At 39.7% G+C, this 15,902-nt stretch overlaps 1 protein-coding gene across 2 annotated transcripts; it reads left to right on the top strand.

Moving 5' to 3' along the window:
- The first annotated feature begins 3,459 nt into the window (after positions 1-3,459).
- cdk21 (cyclin-dependent kinase 21) lies at positions 3,460-10,277 on the top strand. Of its 2 annotated transcripts, none has more exons than XM_048245869.1 (8): positions 3,460-3,621; positions 4,373-4,603; positions 4,713-4,842; positions 5,027-5,194; positions 6,084-6,193; positions 6,886-6,936; positions 7,556-7,697; positions 8,872-10,277. In XM_048245869.1, exons 2-8 carry the CDS (start codon positions 4,374-4,376, stop codon positions 8,947-8,949), a joined length of 909 nt encoding a protein of 302 aa, XP_048101826.1. In that variant the 5' UTR covers positions 3,460-3,621; position 4,373; the 3' UTR covers positions 8,950-10,277. The 2 variants fall into 2 exon arrangements, with proteins under 2 accessions (XP_048101826.1, XP_048101827.1); XM_048245870.1 differs by having other exon boundaries at positions 3,460-3,676.
- The last annotated feature ends 5,625 nt before the right edge of the window (positions 10,278-15,902 follow it).

Below are 15,902 nucleotides of genomic sequence, written 5' to 3'. Positions count from 1 at the left end.
TTACAGTAAAAACGTGACCAAACCAAGTTTAAATAGTGATTTTGAATCTTGAAAATGTCAGATATGGACTCAACATCTCCAGTAACCCCTAAAAACATACTAACATTGTCCATTTTGGCCAAGCAGCTCTTATAATATGATCGATATAGGCAATTATGCTAATTTATGCTAATTAGTTCAATTACACAAATTGCCCAACATATGCAAATTCGCATCCGGCAGTTTCTACATGCTGGGAACCCATACTATATATTTCCATCATAAAACTTTGGTGTACTCAACATTTCCGGGTCCACAATGGGGCTCTATGATGCTGTCCACCGGACTAATACTAAGGGAGGGCAAAAAAGGAAATTAAAGGAAAATAAGGTTATACGAGCAAGGACACATGAAAGGTACAACATGCATAATGCATCCTTTACAAAGTCTCTGCATAATAGGCCAGTCAATCTAGCCCAAAAAGACAAAATATTTGCAACAGAAATGTCTCAGTTTTTATTGGTCCTAATACCCTCCTGAATCATATACTAAAAGTCTACCGGCGTAGATGGGGTGGAACATATTTTCCTTTTTTTAAACAGGCTAGGGTGCACCTTTGTTAAAGAAAACCAACTGATGTGAAGAACTACAGACCTGTGTCTCCCTTCCTTCCTTTATTGTCAAAGGTTTTGGAAAAAGTGGTCTTCAAGCAAGTATGTGACTTTCTTTATCAGAATAATCTACTAGACCTATGCAGTCTGGTTTCAAGAGTGGTCATTCTACTGAAACTGCTCTTCTGTCTGTGACTAAGCAGCATTGAGAGTAGCTAAGTCCTCTGCTCAGTCATCAGTATTAATTCTACTAGATTTATATGCAGCCTTTGATACTGTTAACCATGACATTCTCCTTTCTATACTATCAGAACTGGAAATTTCTGGGAAAGCTCTTGACTGGTTTGAATCTTACCTTAAAGGAATTATCCGGAGTAAAATGCACTTTAGATCAATTTACGGATGATTGGGAGTACATACGTTGAGTTGACATCAAAATCATGTCATTCGGATGTGTTTTGAGAAAGTTTGATTTTACCGTTTTTAGTCAAAACTCGTTAGCCTGTTAGTGACCAGGGCAAAGTCCGCAGGAGTCGATTGCCGAGTGTGGAGTAACACGCTCTGGAAATTCACAATTTAAAATTAGCCGTTTTTTTTTTTTTTTTTTTTTTTTTTTTTTTAAACCGTCCAGTATATCTTTTTCGAAATTGAAATGAAGTTATATGCAACAGCAAACCCTAGCTTACTAACAGGTTGGAATTTTGAAATGTCACGTGGCCGTGATGTCGATTCACAACGACGTGATGCAATCGACTCTTACAGACTTTCCCCTAAAGATGCTAGCTGCAGCAGCAGCATTTCGAAAAGGTACTGGCTTGATGAAATTCATTCTGGACTCTCTATCCGACCACATAAAGACCTCCGGATACCGGTTTGGCTTTAGGGACCCTCTACTCACTACCACGTAAGTGTAATGTTGTTTGGAACTGTAGAAGAGTTATAAAAATAGCGTTTTGTAGCGAAAATGACATGCCCTGGTCAGGTAACAGGCTAACGAAGTTTTGACTAAAAGCGGTAAAATCGAACTTTCTCAAAACACATCGAATGACATGATTTTGATGTCAACTCAGCGTATGTACTCCCAATCATCCGACAAATTGATCTAAAGTGCATTTTACTCCGGATAATTCCTTTAAAGGGCGTTCTTTCAACGTGTCTTGGCAGCCAGGGACAGGTATCAAAGTCTCGTGACCTCACCACAGGTGTGCCTCAGGGATCAGTATTAGGGCCCCTGCTTTTCTCTATTTACACCACTTCCTTAGGTGAAACCATTCGCTCCCAAGGATTTGACTATCACTGTTATGCAGGCGACACTCAACTTTATCTTTCCCACCTGATGACTCTAGCGTTTCCCATCGGATTTCTGCATGCCTTAAGGATATTTCAGCCTGGATGAAAGATCGGCACCTTCAGCTTAATCACTCAAAAACTGAGCTTTTGGTGTTTCCAGCTAAAACAGCTATTCCCCAACGGATTAACACCCAGTTTGACTCAACTTCACTGACCCCAACTAGATCGGCACGTAACTTGGGCGTTGTAATTGATCGACTTAACTTCTCTGAGCATGTAGCTTCAATTGCAAAATCATGTCGGTTTATCCTTTACAACATTAGGAGGATCAGACCTTATTTGACACAAGATTCCACACAACTTCTTGTTCATACCATGGTCATCTCCAAGCTGGACTATTAATTCACTATTAGCTGGTTTACCTGCTTGTGTAGTAAGATCATTACAGCTGATTCAGAATGCTGCAGCACGCCTGGTCTTCAATCAGCCAAAGAGGAACTCTATGTACATGTATGGCCACTCCTCTCCATTGGCTCCATATAGTAGCCAGAATTAAATTTAAATCTCTCACTTTGGCCTATAGGACACTGACTGGATCTGCTCCTTGTTATTTTAATTCAGTGATCAAGATGTACATCACAACCACCCACTGCGGTCTTCTGATGAGCGTCTGTGTCGACCAGTCATAAACACTAGGTCAAATTCAAGACTCTTTTCCTCAGTGGTTCCATGTTAGTGGAATGAGTTGCCCAGTGCTCTCCGTTCCTGATAGTTTTAGGTCTTTTAAGAGGGGTCTAAAGGCATATCTTTCAACATGCACTTAGTTCATTAAGCGCTTCTTATGCATTATGGTTTGTATAGGCCTAATATAGTTATATTTCCATTAGGCTGTTGATAAATTTGACATTGTTGTTTATTATTGATATTCTCCTTAATGTAGTCTTTTGGCATCTGCCAAATCCCATAACCATAACCATGATGAAACAATACATTTTTAATCTGGCTTCAATTTTCAGATTGCGTGTTTTGCAATATATGCAAATTATGGTACATTTTATGAATAAAATGTGCATGTATAAACATAACATTTCACCTTGTAATTTTTTCTTTGGTATGTCACTAATCAACTAGAGAAGTTTCATATGGTAGTTATTGAAATTCCCCCCATATTCTACTTAGTGTTGGGCACAACTTTGGCCTTTAATCACATTTTCAGACAGACATTTCTGTTGCAATGTTTTTGTCTTTTTGGGCTAGATTGACTGGCCTATAAGCACAATCGTGTGCACACTGCATTTAATTCAAATGTGCGTGAACAATTTTAAGCGATTATTGAGTGTGCATCAAGATATTAATATGGCAACTAAGAGTACTAAATGTATGCCTACTTACTCTTTGCAGTACCCAAGCAATGTACCGGGCATAATAATAATGTATTAAAACAGAAGCATGCGAGATGGATTGATAGCGAGCGCGAAGAAAAGAACGTACGATCGTGGGAAAAAAGGGGGTTCTAATCATAGGTTCTAATGGACGTGGGACTGGGAGGCTACTGCATAGACAGGGGGGCTGCCATGAGTGGGGTGCGTGTATGATGACGCAGGTGCATGAATGATTTGGAGGTTTTTGATTAGCTCAGAGGCTTGGAATGCTGAATTTTTTTCACAACTTTTCCTATAATAGACTTTAACAAACTCACAGTCTGTCTCTAACGTTACCAAGAATTTACTTGGACTAGGAGGTAAGGAGTGATAATTCACATGATATGGAAATTATTGCTATTTTAGCGGCAAAAGGTAACAGAAAGTCCAAAGTTATTTCAGCGAGTCTTCTGGTGTAATGATAAAGTTTTTTATTAAGAAAATAGCCCATTGCTGCAATGTTACTTTAAGCTTAACATTGCACAAAACCCATTATTTTGCCTAGCAACAACATAGACTAGGCTAGCTAATGCACCTTCTATATTCAATTCCTTAGAAGCTACCTGTGTGATGAGTTGTTAGCTAAGTTAACGAAACCACCAGTTAAACTAAACAAAAAAAAAAAAAAAAACTTACCTGAATAATTAAGTAACATGCTAGTGTTCATTTTCATTCTTTCTGGGTCAATACCTTGATGAATACTGTGTAAGCTAAATGAAGCCTGTAGCCAAGTGGTTTATTACTTGATGAATAAGAATAAGCTTAATTCATCTTATTTTGTCCACGTGATGTGTGTTAACTGTTATGGGTGGTAAAAAAGAGTACATGTCATCCATAGTTATTCAGAATATAATAGGTATTTTCTTGAGACAGTTCCTGATTTAGTTTCTTGCTGTCCATAACGTTACTTGTTGAGTTGCATGGCTAGGCTAGTTTTTCACTCACCTAGGTAGTCTAATGTTATAACCATAGACTGTATAAAACAGTTTATAACTTGATTTACCAAACCTTAAAAATAAGTGAATCGGAATGCTTAAATGTTCTTTTTTTTATCCGGTTGTGTTTACCAAGAATGGACGACGGCTCATGTGGTCATTCCAATTATGACTATCTGGCAGAGGTAGGAGAGGGCGCCTATGGTAAAGTGTATAAAGCCAGGGAGATCGCCGGAAAACAGCGTCTTGTTGCGGTGAAAAAGCTCAATTTACCTGGGGATCCTGAGAGTGGAATACCGGCCTTCATGGTTCGCGAAGTGGCGCTATTGCGCAAAATCGAATACTTCAACCACCCAAACATTGTAAAGTGAGTGAGAGGAAATTAAACAAGTATTTAATTGATTATAAATAATTGTCCAAAACAATTTGCAATGCATGGCTGCATTAAATATGTGTTCTTTGTTTATTTAAATCAGGCTTTTCGATGTGTCAGCATGTGTTAGGAACCAGTCATTGGACCTGACACTTGTGTTTGAGTATATTGATCAAGATTTAACATCATATATCAGCTGTACTAAAAATGAATTGAGCCGAGAAAACATTAAGGTAAGATTATGTGAGGAGAAGGTACCTTGGGTATTCAAGAGTAATACTAGGTTCTTGATTTTATTATCTAAGAGTGTTAATATTTTGCCTAGAAGTTGAAAAGCAGATTCTTTACTTTGAAAATCAGATGTAATAGACAATAATGACCAGTAGGTGGCATTGTGGTTTATTTCTGTCTCCATAGGATGTGATGCGACAGCTGCTCAAGGGCCTGGACTTCTTGCACTCTAATATGTTGGTGCATAGAGATCTGAAGCCTGACAACATATTAGTCAGCAGTCGTGGGGAGGTGAAGATTGCTGATTTTGGCTTGGCAAGGATCTACACCTATCACATTGCCCTCACCCCTTGTGTAAGTGTCTACAGATGCCAAAGGTGCATGACAGACAAAATCACACACAGTCAGATGAAAATAACTGTTCATTACAATTGTAACATGCCTTCTACATAATTGCATTGCATGCTTATTTATTTATTTACTACATCCTCTAGTCTACACTGTCTCTAGCTATTGATATGCATACTTGGTATGCATGTCTTACAGGCAGGTTACACCTGGCATGTAACTGAACTTTTGCAGAGCGTATGCTGCAACAATTAGCTTGCACTATAATCAATGGAACTGACCACACCAGACTTGATAGCGACGTCTGCATTCGGAAAAGTTAGACCAGTCTTCTAAAACAAGTTCAGTGTTTCCCAGAGAATTGAATTCCATTTGTGGTGGTTGGTTTGCAGAATTAACTTGAATGCGACAGTTTTTAACAACTTAGCACAGCATAGTTATAATGCTAACCAGATTTAAGCACAATTTAGTACAACCTGGAAAATCATTGGGTGGTGGTCAATGTTGATTTTATGGTGGGCCGCCACAAATAAGTCAATGTATGGGAAACACTGAAGTTTTTCAGAGCACTTCAATTGGCACCTGGTGTAGCCCGGCTGTTGCACCTACAGCACACACTCTGTGACGTGAGTAGATCAGAAAGGCAACTGACCTTCATAACACATTAGAAGCAGAGCTGCTCATATCTCGTCTCCTGTGTACATGCTCCAACTGATAAATATAGGCACCAAAATGAAAACACTTATACACAACATCTCTTATTCTGCTTACAGTGTGTTTCCACATAGGTCTGAAAGAATCTTGCTTCGGTATTTGTTAACGCCTCTTTTTCACTGTGTGTGTGTGACTTTGTCATTTGTGTTTGCTTTTCTGTATGTGTGCATGCGTGGCTCAGGTGGTGACTCTGTGGTACCGGGCTCCAGAAGTTCTGCTCCACTCGGGCTACATGTCCTCAGTGGATGTTTGGAGTGCTGGCTGCATCTTTGCAGAACTCTTCCTCTTGAGGTAAGGAAAATCGCACCCCCACCCCTTTAGAGGGGTGCTTGTCAGGTGGTGTGGAGGAGCGGTTTGGAGAGTTGGTGACAGGCACGCACCTCCACTCGCTTGGGGGTTGTGTGTAGGGTGGCTTGCAGGTGAGTAAATGTAAATCAGGTTTATAGGCCAAGTATACTTGCGTATACAAGGAATTTGGTCTCTGCATTTATCCCATCCGTGAATTAGTGAAGCACACAGAGCATACACTAACTCAAAGCAGTGGCGCTCGGGGAGCAGTGCTCAACCACTTCCCCCACCCACAGTTTTTCTACTGGTCAGGGATTGAACCGGCAAGCCCTAACCAGTAAGCCACGGCTGCTTCACCCACGGAGGCGGTGTTGTACTGTGATGTGTTAGGTACTGAGTAATACTTATTAGAGTAATACACTAAACAAGATGCAAGTCATCTTGATATCTTCCATTTTTACTTTTTAACTTTTACTGATCATAGTAATAAAAAAATATATGTTTGAATGAGTGGTTCATAACCACGCCACACTCACAGGCTACACTACATGCCTGAATTAACAGTGTGATTGTGCTACAAAGTTTTAGTTGGTAACAGTGGTACACTGTAGTGGAGGTCTCATTGAGTGTGTTGACCCATTGTGCGAGTACTAGTTTTCATTCCAGGCCTTTAATTGTTCTTCTCTTTCCCACAGGCCTTTGTTTCGAGGGTTTACTGAAGCTCAGCAATTGAAGAAGATCTTTGAGTGAGTAATTTACAGCTTAAATACGGTCTTCACTCTATACCAGTGGTGGACAAACGTTTTGGTTCAAGGGCCACGTTGGGATTTGAAAAAATTGATTGACAGGCTGGACCACTAGTAGATGAGGTGAAAAAATAAACTGGCATATGCCTTAAATGGAAATGTATTTCTTAAAAAGTTAAGAAAACAAACTCAACATTAAGTGTTTGATTCAATTTGAATGGGAATAGTGCTGTTGGACAACCCTTTTTGCCAGTGCATCAAAATTTGGTGTCATTTTAGTTGTGGCAATTCGTATGTCAGAGCTCAAGTGTTCCTCAGTGAGCTGAGGTCTGTGGGTTGGAGTAAACTGCATAACCGGCCGCATGTGACCCACGGGCCTTAGTTTGCCCATCTCTGCTCTATACAGTACATGGAAACATTGAATTTTTTGTTGACTTTGTCCTAACTGGACCTGAAACTGAATAGTGCAGGGTAAGTGAGACCATAAGTATGACCATATGTCAGAGCATTTGCAATACTGAATGGGGCCAGTAATACCATACTCTAATCCAACATTGAGCACTTGAGTTCATTCAGCATTTGATACAGTATTGACCTTACAGTATTTCCTTTGCTATAGGGTGATTGGTTTGCCTAGTGAAGAAGACTGGCCCAAGGAAAGCCCGATCCGCTATTCCTCCACCTGGGGTCCCGCCGGCATGGCACGACCTGGCACCCAGCTCCTTCCCAGCCTTGGCATGCAGGAGAACAACCTGCTTTTTGTAAGTGCAAGTATAGATATACTTAAACCTTTATGTATACTTTATGTGTAGACCAAGTATAAATCAATTTAGTATATCTCTGATCAGTACACAAAAAGAGTAATATCAAGTGTATTTTGTCCTACAGTGTCTCACCACCACCAGCCTCTGTTACCTGTGAACAGACCATTAAATGAGTTTGATCTTTTGACAAATTTAGTATGTGTGCTAATTTACTCCCTTACCAGATAATTTTTACATTTACATAATGCATTAACATATAGACTGAATGACATAGAAGGTTTAAAGGCACAATCTCCCTGGTGAAAGGTTGATATTACAGCTCAACAGTCAATTTAATCTCATACTTCCAGAGCAACAATTTGATTGACTAGAATAGCTTATAGATATATATATATTAACTAGATGTTGCTTTTGGCCTTTCAACGTGTGTCTGTCTCCGTCATATTTGCCCTGACGGAAATACGTTAAATTAGCTTACGGAAGCTAGCAGGCTAAGTTGTGTTGACAAATGGCGTATACATCAGACCAGACGCTATCAATGGTTACAACAATGGTATAATCAGATTGTGCAGTGTTTATTTCTTGCTAGATGCTAGAATTTTTTGCAAAAAAATGTCAAACACGTCACATTTCAGCAGCCGTTACGAGTGACATCTACCATCTTCTGTTTCAAAGACTCACTGCACAGATTTGTGTGTAATAGGCAGCTTCAGAGATACAGCTGTTTACATAGGACAGGCATACTACAGAGGCTAGTATATTTATTTTCCGTAAATAGTGTTAAATAATCAATTTGTACATTAAATATGAATATTTTAAATATGAAAAACATCCATGCCCATCGGTTGAGCAATGTATGCGTTTACGGCTTTATAGTCCTAAGTTCTCCCGCAGTTTCTCATTACGGCTGCGTTGACGGATCTGCGTCATATGCTTTAGCGGGCAAGGCGACATCTACCGATATCTATGGGAATAGCCAACCTGATAGAACATAATTGTGGTTCTATGGGCTAAAGAGTGTATTTGGGAACCTTTCTAGGTCTTTTAATTATTCAATGCACGCCCTTAATAAGAAGCCAGTGAGTGAAATAGATCATTGACTCAATTACTGGATAAAGTTATCAGTTTCACACACTTAACAAATATGTGTCCCCTTTTTTCTCTTTTGCAGGAATGTTTGACCTTCAAGCCGTCCAATCGCATCTCTGCTTGTCGAGCCTTAACCCACCCCTTCCTGGCAGAGTTCTAACACCGGCAGACAGGAAGTAGAGAGAGGAGGCCTCGGCTCCTGCTCCCAGCCTCACCTTAGTCTGCTTAGGGTTTTTCTGCTGTGAGATGATTATCATTTGTACCTCTCACGTTCAGACTTGAAAATCAGTTTAGTTGATACACACACATCGGGCATCACACGTTTTCCCTTTTTAAACATATTATTGTTGATCACAGTTCATGTGGAATACGACATCATGCACAAAATGAACTAATGAGTTCATAATTGACATTGCTTATTCATTTATCACGCTGATGCAATTCAGGGGAAGTATTGAAGGATCTGGAACATCTTTGGCCATGCAATCCCACACTGTTCCAGAAAGTAAATGCTCATCTCACGTCACAGAAACCCTTAGCAGAGAAGAGAAATGTTTTATCAACAGCAACAGGTATTGGAACAAAGACATTTGGTCAGTAAGGTAAATTAAAATGGATTTTTTTTTTTTTTTGGTTTGTTTGTTTTTGCAAAAGAACAATCACTTAATTGCAGTTGTTTGAACACAAGCCATTTTACCCTTTATTTTTGAATACTTTATATTTGAAAGTTACAAAATTACAGAAAAATGATTGAATCGGGGCGAACACACCCCAGCTACAGTACCAACATCTTTGAATGTGTCATGCCCCCTTAATAGATTGCATAGTTAATTGATTTCATTTCCAATGCCTGTGCAATATGAGCACACTGCAACAGTTTTTGCAGGGTGCTGCCAGACCCCTCTTTGTAACCTTAATACATAACATCAGAAGGAAAAAAATAAAATAACGATTAACATTTCAAGAGGCGTTTTATTACCAGCTACACTTATGCGCTTTAACTTATTTATATTGCAGAGGGATGTGACCGTCAATTACATTGCTCAATTTATGCAAGTAAAATCTATTGTTGACAATGAATTTTCATGTTCCATGTGGCCAGCATTTGTTATTTAATTTTCCTCTGTTGCCCTGTTTGTATAATCTGGCTTTTTTTTTATTATTATTAATTTCTTTTTTTCTTTTTGTAGGTAACACATATTAGTAACCAAATAGTTTTGCTTTGTTATATGTCACTAATTGGCTTATAAGTACGAGATCATCTTCCATGATAAAATTCTCTGTTATCAGAACCATAGAGGCAATTTATAATTTCCCTTTTTACAGTGTGTTTTTTTCCCTTTAGCAAAACATAATGACAGGCAACGAGTTAACCAGTTACACTGTCATTTATGAATTGTGACTGTAGCCCTTGTTTACAGTTTGTGGGCTGGGTTTGATGTCACTCGCAGTCAGATCAAATTTGCTGAAAGGTTATGTCTTATGAAATAAAAGCTTTTTTTTCCACAGTCATGTTCCCAAGTTGAAATGTTATTTTTCACTGTTGTCTTTCTTTTAAATATTTCAAATAGTATGTGATCATTTTGTGGAACAAAATAGAAAATACATGTTTTCACTATTAGCTTGTGTTCATGAAGAAGCTCGTGACATAGTCCTATAACAGATGTCATGCCTAACCAAATCTATCTCTCTTCATGTCCCTGGCCTCCTCTCTGCAGGACCCAGAGGTGATAACCTAAATTTCGGCTTCGCCACCCATAAACTAAAGGTCAAGGTGGACTAAAGGGAAGTGTGGTTGGGAACTGCCCTTCACGCTTGACTAGATGGATTGGTCATGCCCTGGCTATTCTAAGGTCGTTATTGCCATGGTGTTATTTTAAAAACGTTATCTTTGGCCCTTCTCAGATCACTACTGGCCATCTATGCCACAGGCATACCCTTACCCCTCACCACACCTAATGTGTCCCAACTCCCTCTTTGCTAAACGCTGTAATAAGTCTGTAGACTGCTCCCCTAATTAATGGAAAATCTCAAAGCTTTTGGCTGTGAGTGACTATTTAAAGATTCCCCTAAAACCACCAGCAGGAGAGGCTATTGCAGCATAGGTATAGGCATAATGACTAGCCCGTGCTCGATTCCAGACTCACCAACAGGACAAAGGCTTTGCATGCCATGACCCATTCATAGGGTGGATCTTCCATTTGGCCCTTATGGCTAACAATAAATCATTGTCAAGCAGTGCATAGTAAGCCAAAAGGTGTCAAAATATGTGTAAAAAAGTAATGCGTGTGAGTATGTGTTTCTGTAGTAGAATTGACCATATCGTGTTCTATTGGTCAGTCCCAAAACCTGTATCCTTACTGTATCAGTCCAACTTTTCCCATTCTTGGCCATCCCCTTGTCCCCCCTCCTGACCATGGCCTCACGCACGGAATGTAAAACCGAGCCACGCTGAATGCTATTTTTATCAGTCTCTCTCTCTCTCTATCTCTCTCTCTCTCTCTCTCACTATCACTCAAACACACAGACACGCGCCCATACAGTTACTCACCCTAAAAGGGATACACTCAACCTGCAGCGCTGAATAGGCTATGTCATATCCACCACTGTGCACATCAATGCTCCTGCCAAAGCCAACGAGTGCATGTAAGTACTTCTGTCTGCCATATATGCCCATATTATAGTGTGTTGTAAAGCTTACGTGAGCTGTCTGTTTTGTCTTGTCTACAAAATTGCATTGAGCTAGAGCAGTCAGAACCATATCAAATTGTCCATGGATCAATTGTCGATCAAGGTTGAACATGTAGCCAACTCAAATAAGCTTACAGAATGATATCAAACGAGTTCTCCCTCATTAGATGTAGTCCACTTGACCGTTTTAAGAACTTACTAAAATGTACCATGTGTGCCGGCTCATCCTCTGACTAAGCTATCCAATTTGGGCTAATTTTCAGTGAATAGCCTACCTGTAAGAGTAACCTGTAGGCTACTTCACAGAACAATAGGACGCCAAGCTCGTTCCGTTCGCTTTTGGTTTAGTTGATTAGTCTCACTTGATTTCATTCAGTGTTTGGGCTTTCGCTTTCTAACGAGATTTAGTGTTATAAATTAGTTCAAGCTGTTTTTTCTTCACTAAAGCAACCTAACAATTTGGCGAATGGCTATGAACAGAAACTTTAAGATAATGCAATGTGATGTGAACGAACGACAAGTTCAGGTCGGCTTTTCAGTTGAAGCAACAGAGGGAGAAGCGCTTACGTGTGAAATGACAGTTCAGTGTTCAGACCCGCTTGTCCCCCTCGGATTTGCGAGCTATTTTTAATGGTCGACACAAGTTATTTTAAGACAAAACGACCATCCACTTTAGGCATGAGTCAAATAAGTCTTAGGTCTTACTATTGTCGATTCATTTAACTTCAGTTTTTTAGTCTGATATGCCCTCTGTAGATTTTGCTTTTGGGGTAGCGTAGACCTAGGCTAGATTTGAGGATGAGTAACCATTGCTTGTAGTGGTTGCAGTAGGCTATTTCAGTTTAAATCTAAAAAAATGAAGGTTATGAAAATCATAGTTAAAGGTCATGCATTATAGTCAACCCCCATACATATTGTGTGTGTGTGTGTGTGTGTGAGAGAGAGAGAGAGAGCTGCCCCTTTTCTGTATACATACAGACAGCAGCTGCCCTGTTCTGGGCATCATTCACATACCAGTCACAGTGTGCCTCACCGACTGTTATAGAGGACAACATCTTGCATTCCAACAAAATTCCACCAGCTCTAGAGGACTGGGAAAACTTTGATTGAGTTCATGACCACACTCTGGCATGTCAAGACTGAACGTGGATGATGATTGTGACAGGGGGCCAATTCTGAAAAGGGCTTCCGTTAAGACTTTTGCGGACATGGTTTGGTACAAGCTGTCACCCTATTTTTTTAGGTAGAAGACACCCATAGGTAAGATATTAGGGTGGTTGTCAAGTGACTTGTACAAGCAATTTCAGGCCAATTTTTTGGTTTCCTGCTCAACACGACATGCCAGCAATAAATGTTGAATATCTCCACAACCGCAAGGACCATATACATAAAAAAGGTATCAAATGAAAGCTAACACTCATGGGCTGTCTGCAGAAATGTCAGACAATTGACATTTATTGTACAGTGTAAGAGACAACAGAACTAGAACATGAGAAAAACAATCTCTGCCTAAAGAGAACCAGTTTTCAAAGTGAATATCAGCTTGGAAACATAACATAGTAACCCAAAACCTCTATCAATCAGTACCCCTATCTATGGGAATGAGTCAAGCCAAGTTTAAAGCTTGTAGGGAGAGACAGTGCAATACTGCACAAGTTATCATTCTTTAATGTCAAGGCGGAAATGTAGAACTGTAGATGGTGGTCTATGGTGCTGTTTTACTTCATTAATGTGCCAGGTTGTAACACAAATTATATTTAATTAACATATCACTATAGTTATTAATTCCATCCTATCATCGTATGAGAGGCTCATCATTCAGTGCAGTGACACAGATGTACTGTTGTTGCATCTTGTGTTTGCAACCTGTTGAGCCCAGAAATTTGGATGAAAGGAGGAACTGCCAAGAAACCACGCTACATTAAAGTGCACAACATTAAAATGTCAAATGAGATTCTGGATGGTCTGTTGGCATTTCATGCCATCACTGGACGTGACACTACCAGTCAGTTCACTGGAATAGGAAAAAGGACAGCGTGGAAAGAGTTCCAACAGTGCCCTCATCTTCTCCACAACTTTGGTGAGGATGAAGTGCCAAGTCCAGCTATTCTATCCTCAGCAGAACAGTTTGTCTGCAAACTGTATCATCCAAAAACAAACAGCACTTCAATCCATGATGTTCGCTGTGCCCTGTTTTTGAAAGTGAAAGCCAATGTGGATACTTTACCACCAACTCAGTGGAAACAGTCACCAGTGACCCATCCACAGTAGCCCTTACCAACCAGTTGTGATTGGCACATGAAGGATGGAATGCTTGTCCCCCAGCTTTTAACCAAAGAACCTGTACAGGCCAGGTGCTTGGAGCAGACGATATGTGGATGCAAGGAAAGTGGAAGTCAGTGCAGTACCAGGCAGTGTCGATGTCAAAAAAGTAGAATATTTTGTAGTGGGGCATGTGGATGTGCCTGTGCAGCTTGGTGCAAGAATACTGAGGTACTCGCATCATTATTATTGAGTTTTGCCACATTATATGCAACTACATTGTTTCAGATTATTTGGCATAATATTGTTTTTCTTGTTTTGTAGATTAGATTTATATTATGCCCTCGGATGCATGCATGCATGATTTGTATCGGGAAGGTATTCATTCTCAAAACGGTAAACTCTTCTTTTGTGTCCCTGACCAGGACTCAGATTGAGCACATGGACATGGTCCCTGGGTGCCTTCTGTTGGCTGCCTTCCTGAGTGTCACTGCTTGGAAGGGGGAAAACATACCTTTGCCATACAACTATTAGTTATTACATTACATTACATTACATTTGGCTGACGCATTTTTAACCAAAGCAACTAACAACATGGTTAACAGGTTAAGCTTTACAAAGCAATTCTATCAACACTTATAGGACTATTTTAAAAAGCTCTAGTACAATAAGAATAAGTGCATCAGTGAGTGCTATTTTTTAAACAATCGAGAGTCAGTTCTAGTCAGGTGGTAAGTGCTAGGATCAGCCAGACTAGTTATTACTACTAACTACTAACCCCTTACCCTAAAGAAGTGAGAGAGCAGTTATGATAGGATGGAATTAATAACTATAGTGATATGTCAATTAAATATAATTTGTGTTACAACCTGGTACATTAATGAAGTCAAATATAGACCACCATCTACAGTTCTGCATTGCTGCCTTGACATTAAAGAATTACAACTTGTGCAGCATTGCACTGTCTCTCCCTACAAGCTTTAAACTTGGCTTGACTCATTCCTATAGATAGGGGTACTGATTGATAGAAGTTTTGGGATACTATGTTATGTTTCCAAGCTGATATTCACTTTGAAAACTGGTTCTCTTTAGGTGAAGATTTTTTTTTTTCACAACACATGTTCATTCTGACACTTCTGCAGACAGCCCATGAGTGTTGGCTTTCATTTGATACCATTTCTATGTATATGGTCCTTGTGGAGATATTCAATATTTAGTGTTGGCATGTCATGTTGAGCAGGAAACCAACAAATTGGCCTGAAATTGCTTAAAGTCATACACACACACACACAAAACAAATCAGCTTGACAACCACCCTAATGATCATGCTTGCACATACATTGGATTATATTGCACATTTGCCCAAAATTACAGTAGGTGACATGGAAGAAAATGAAAGCACTTTGGGGAGTGTTAATAATGTTAAAATGGACAAAAAAACATTTTCTAAGCTGACAACCTGGATAGGTTGTATGCTTGTACCAAAAAGTGTCTGACAGAGTTTTAATATCAGTTTTGGCTTTAAAAAAGACTTTTTAAAGGGCAACATTGCGGACCAGGAAGGGAATGGATATCTCAGACTGCCCATGCATTGGAATGCATATACATTGAAAGAGATATGCCATATTGGGCGGTCTGGTGCGATTTCCTTTGCTACTTTAACTTTTGACATGAACTATAAAAATGATTGGACTGAATTGTTTGTCTCGTTGAGGAAATGTTTGGGATCAGTTGTCTTGGATGCTATACTTGTAAGTACTGATCACTTTGTTCAAGACACTGTCCATTTCTTGGCATTATCTCCCATGCGTTCTTAATCATTTGTAAAACGGCGTGTTCCCAAGGGAATTCTCTTTGGTGATTGGTTGCGGGTACAGCCTTTGGCTTACCAACTCCATAGGAGGTTTGGTCTAATTGTTGGTGTGCATTTAATCAGTCGTAATTCTCTGCAGGCCATCAGAGCCCGACATTCTCTGAGGCCATCTAATCTGGTCTGCACATGCCTTGGTGCTCCACTGGAATAAATAACCAGACTAATTTTGTGACCCTACGACTTCACTTGTGTCACATAATAATAACCGGTTAGAATGTTAACACCTCTGGTTAGACATGAAAACATAGCAAACAACCAAGGGAAACAAATCTCATTGATCTTTGTTA

This window comes from Alosa alosa, chromosome 6 (assembly GCF_017589495.1).
Source record: "Alosa alosa isolate M-15738 ecotype Scorff River chromosome 6, AALO_Geno_1.1, whole genome shotgun sequence".
NCBI lineage: Eukaryota > Metazoa > Chordata > Actinopteri > Clupeiformes > Clupeidae > Alosa > Alosa alosa.
This window is presented reverse-complemented; position numbering and strand designations above follow the sequence as displayed.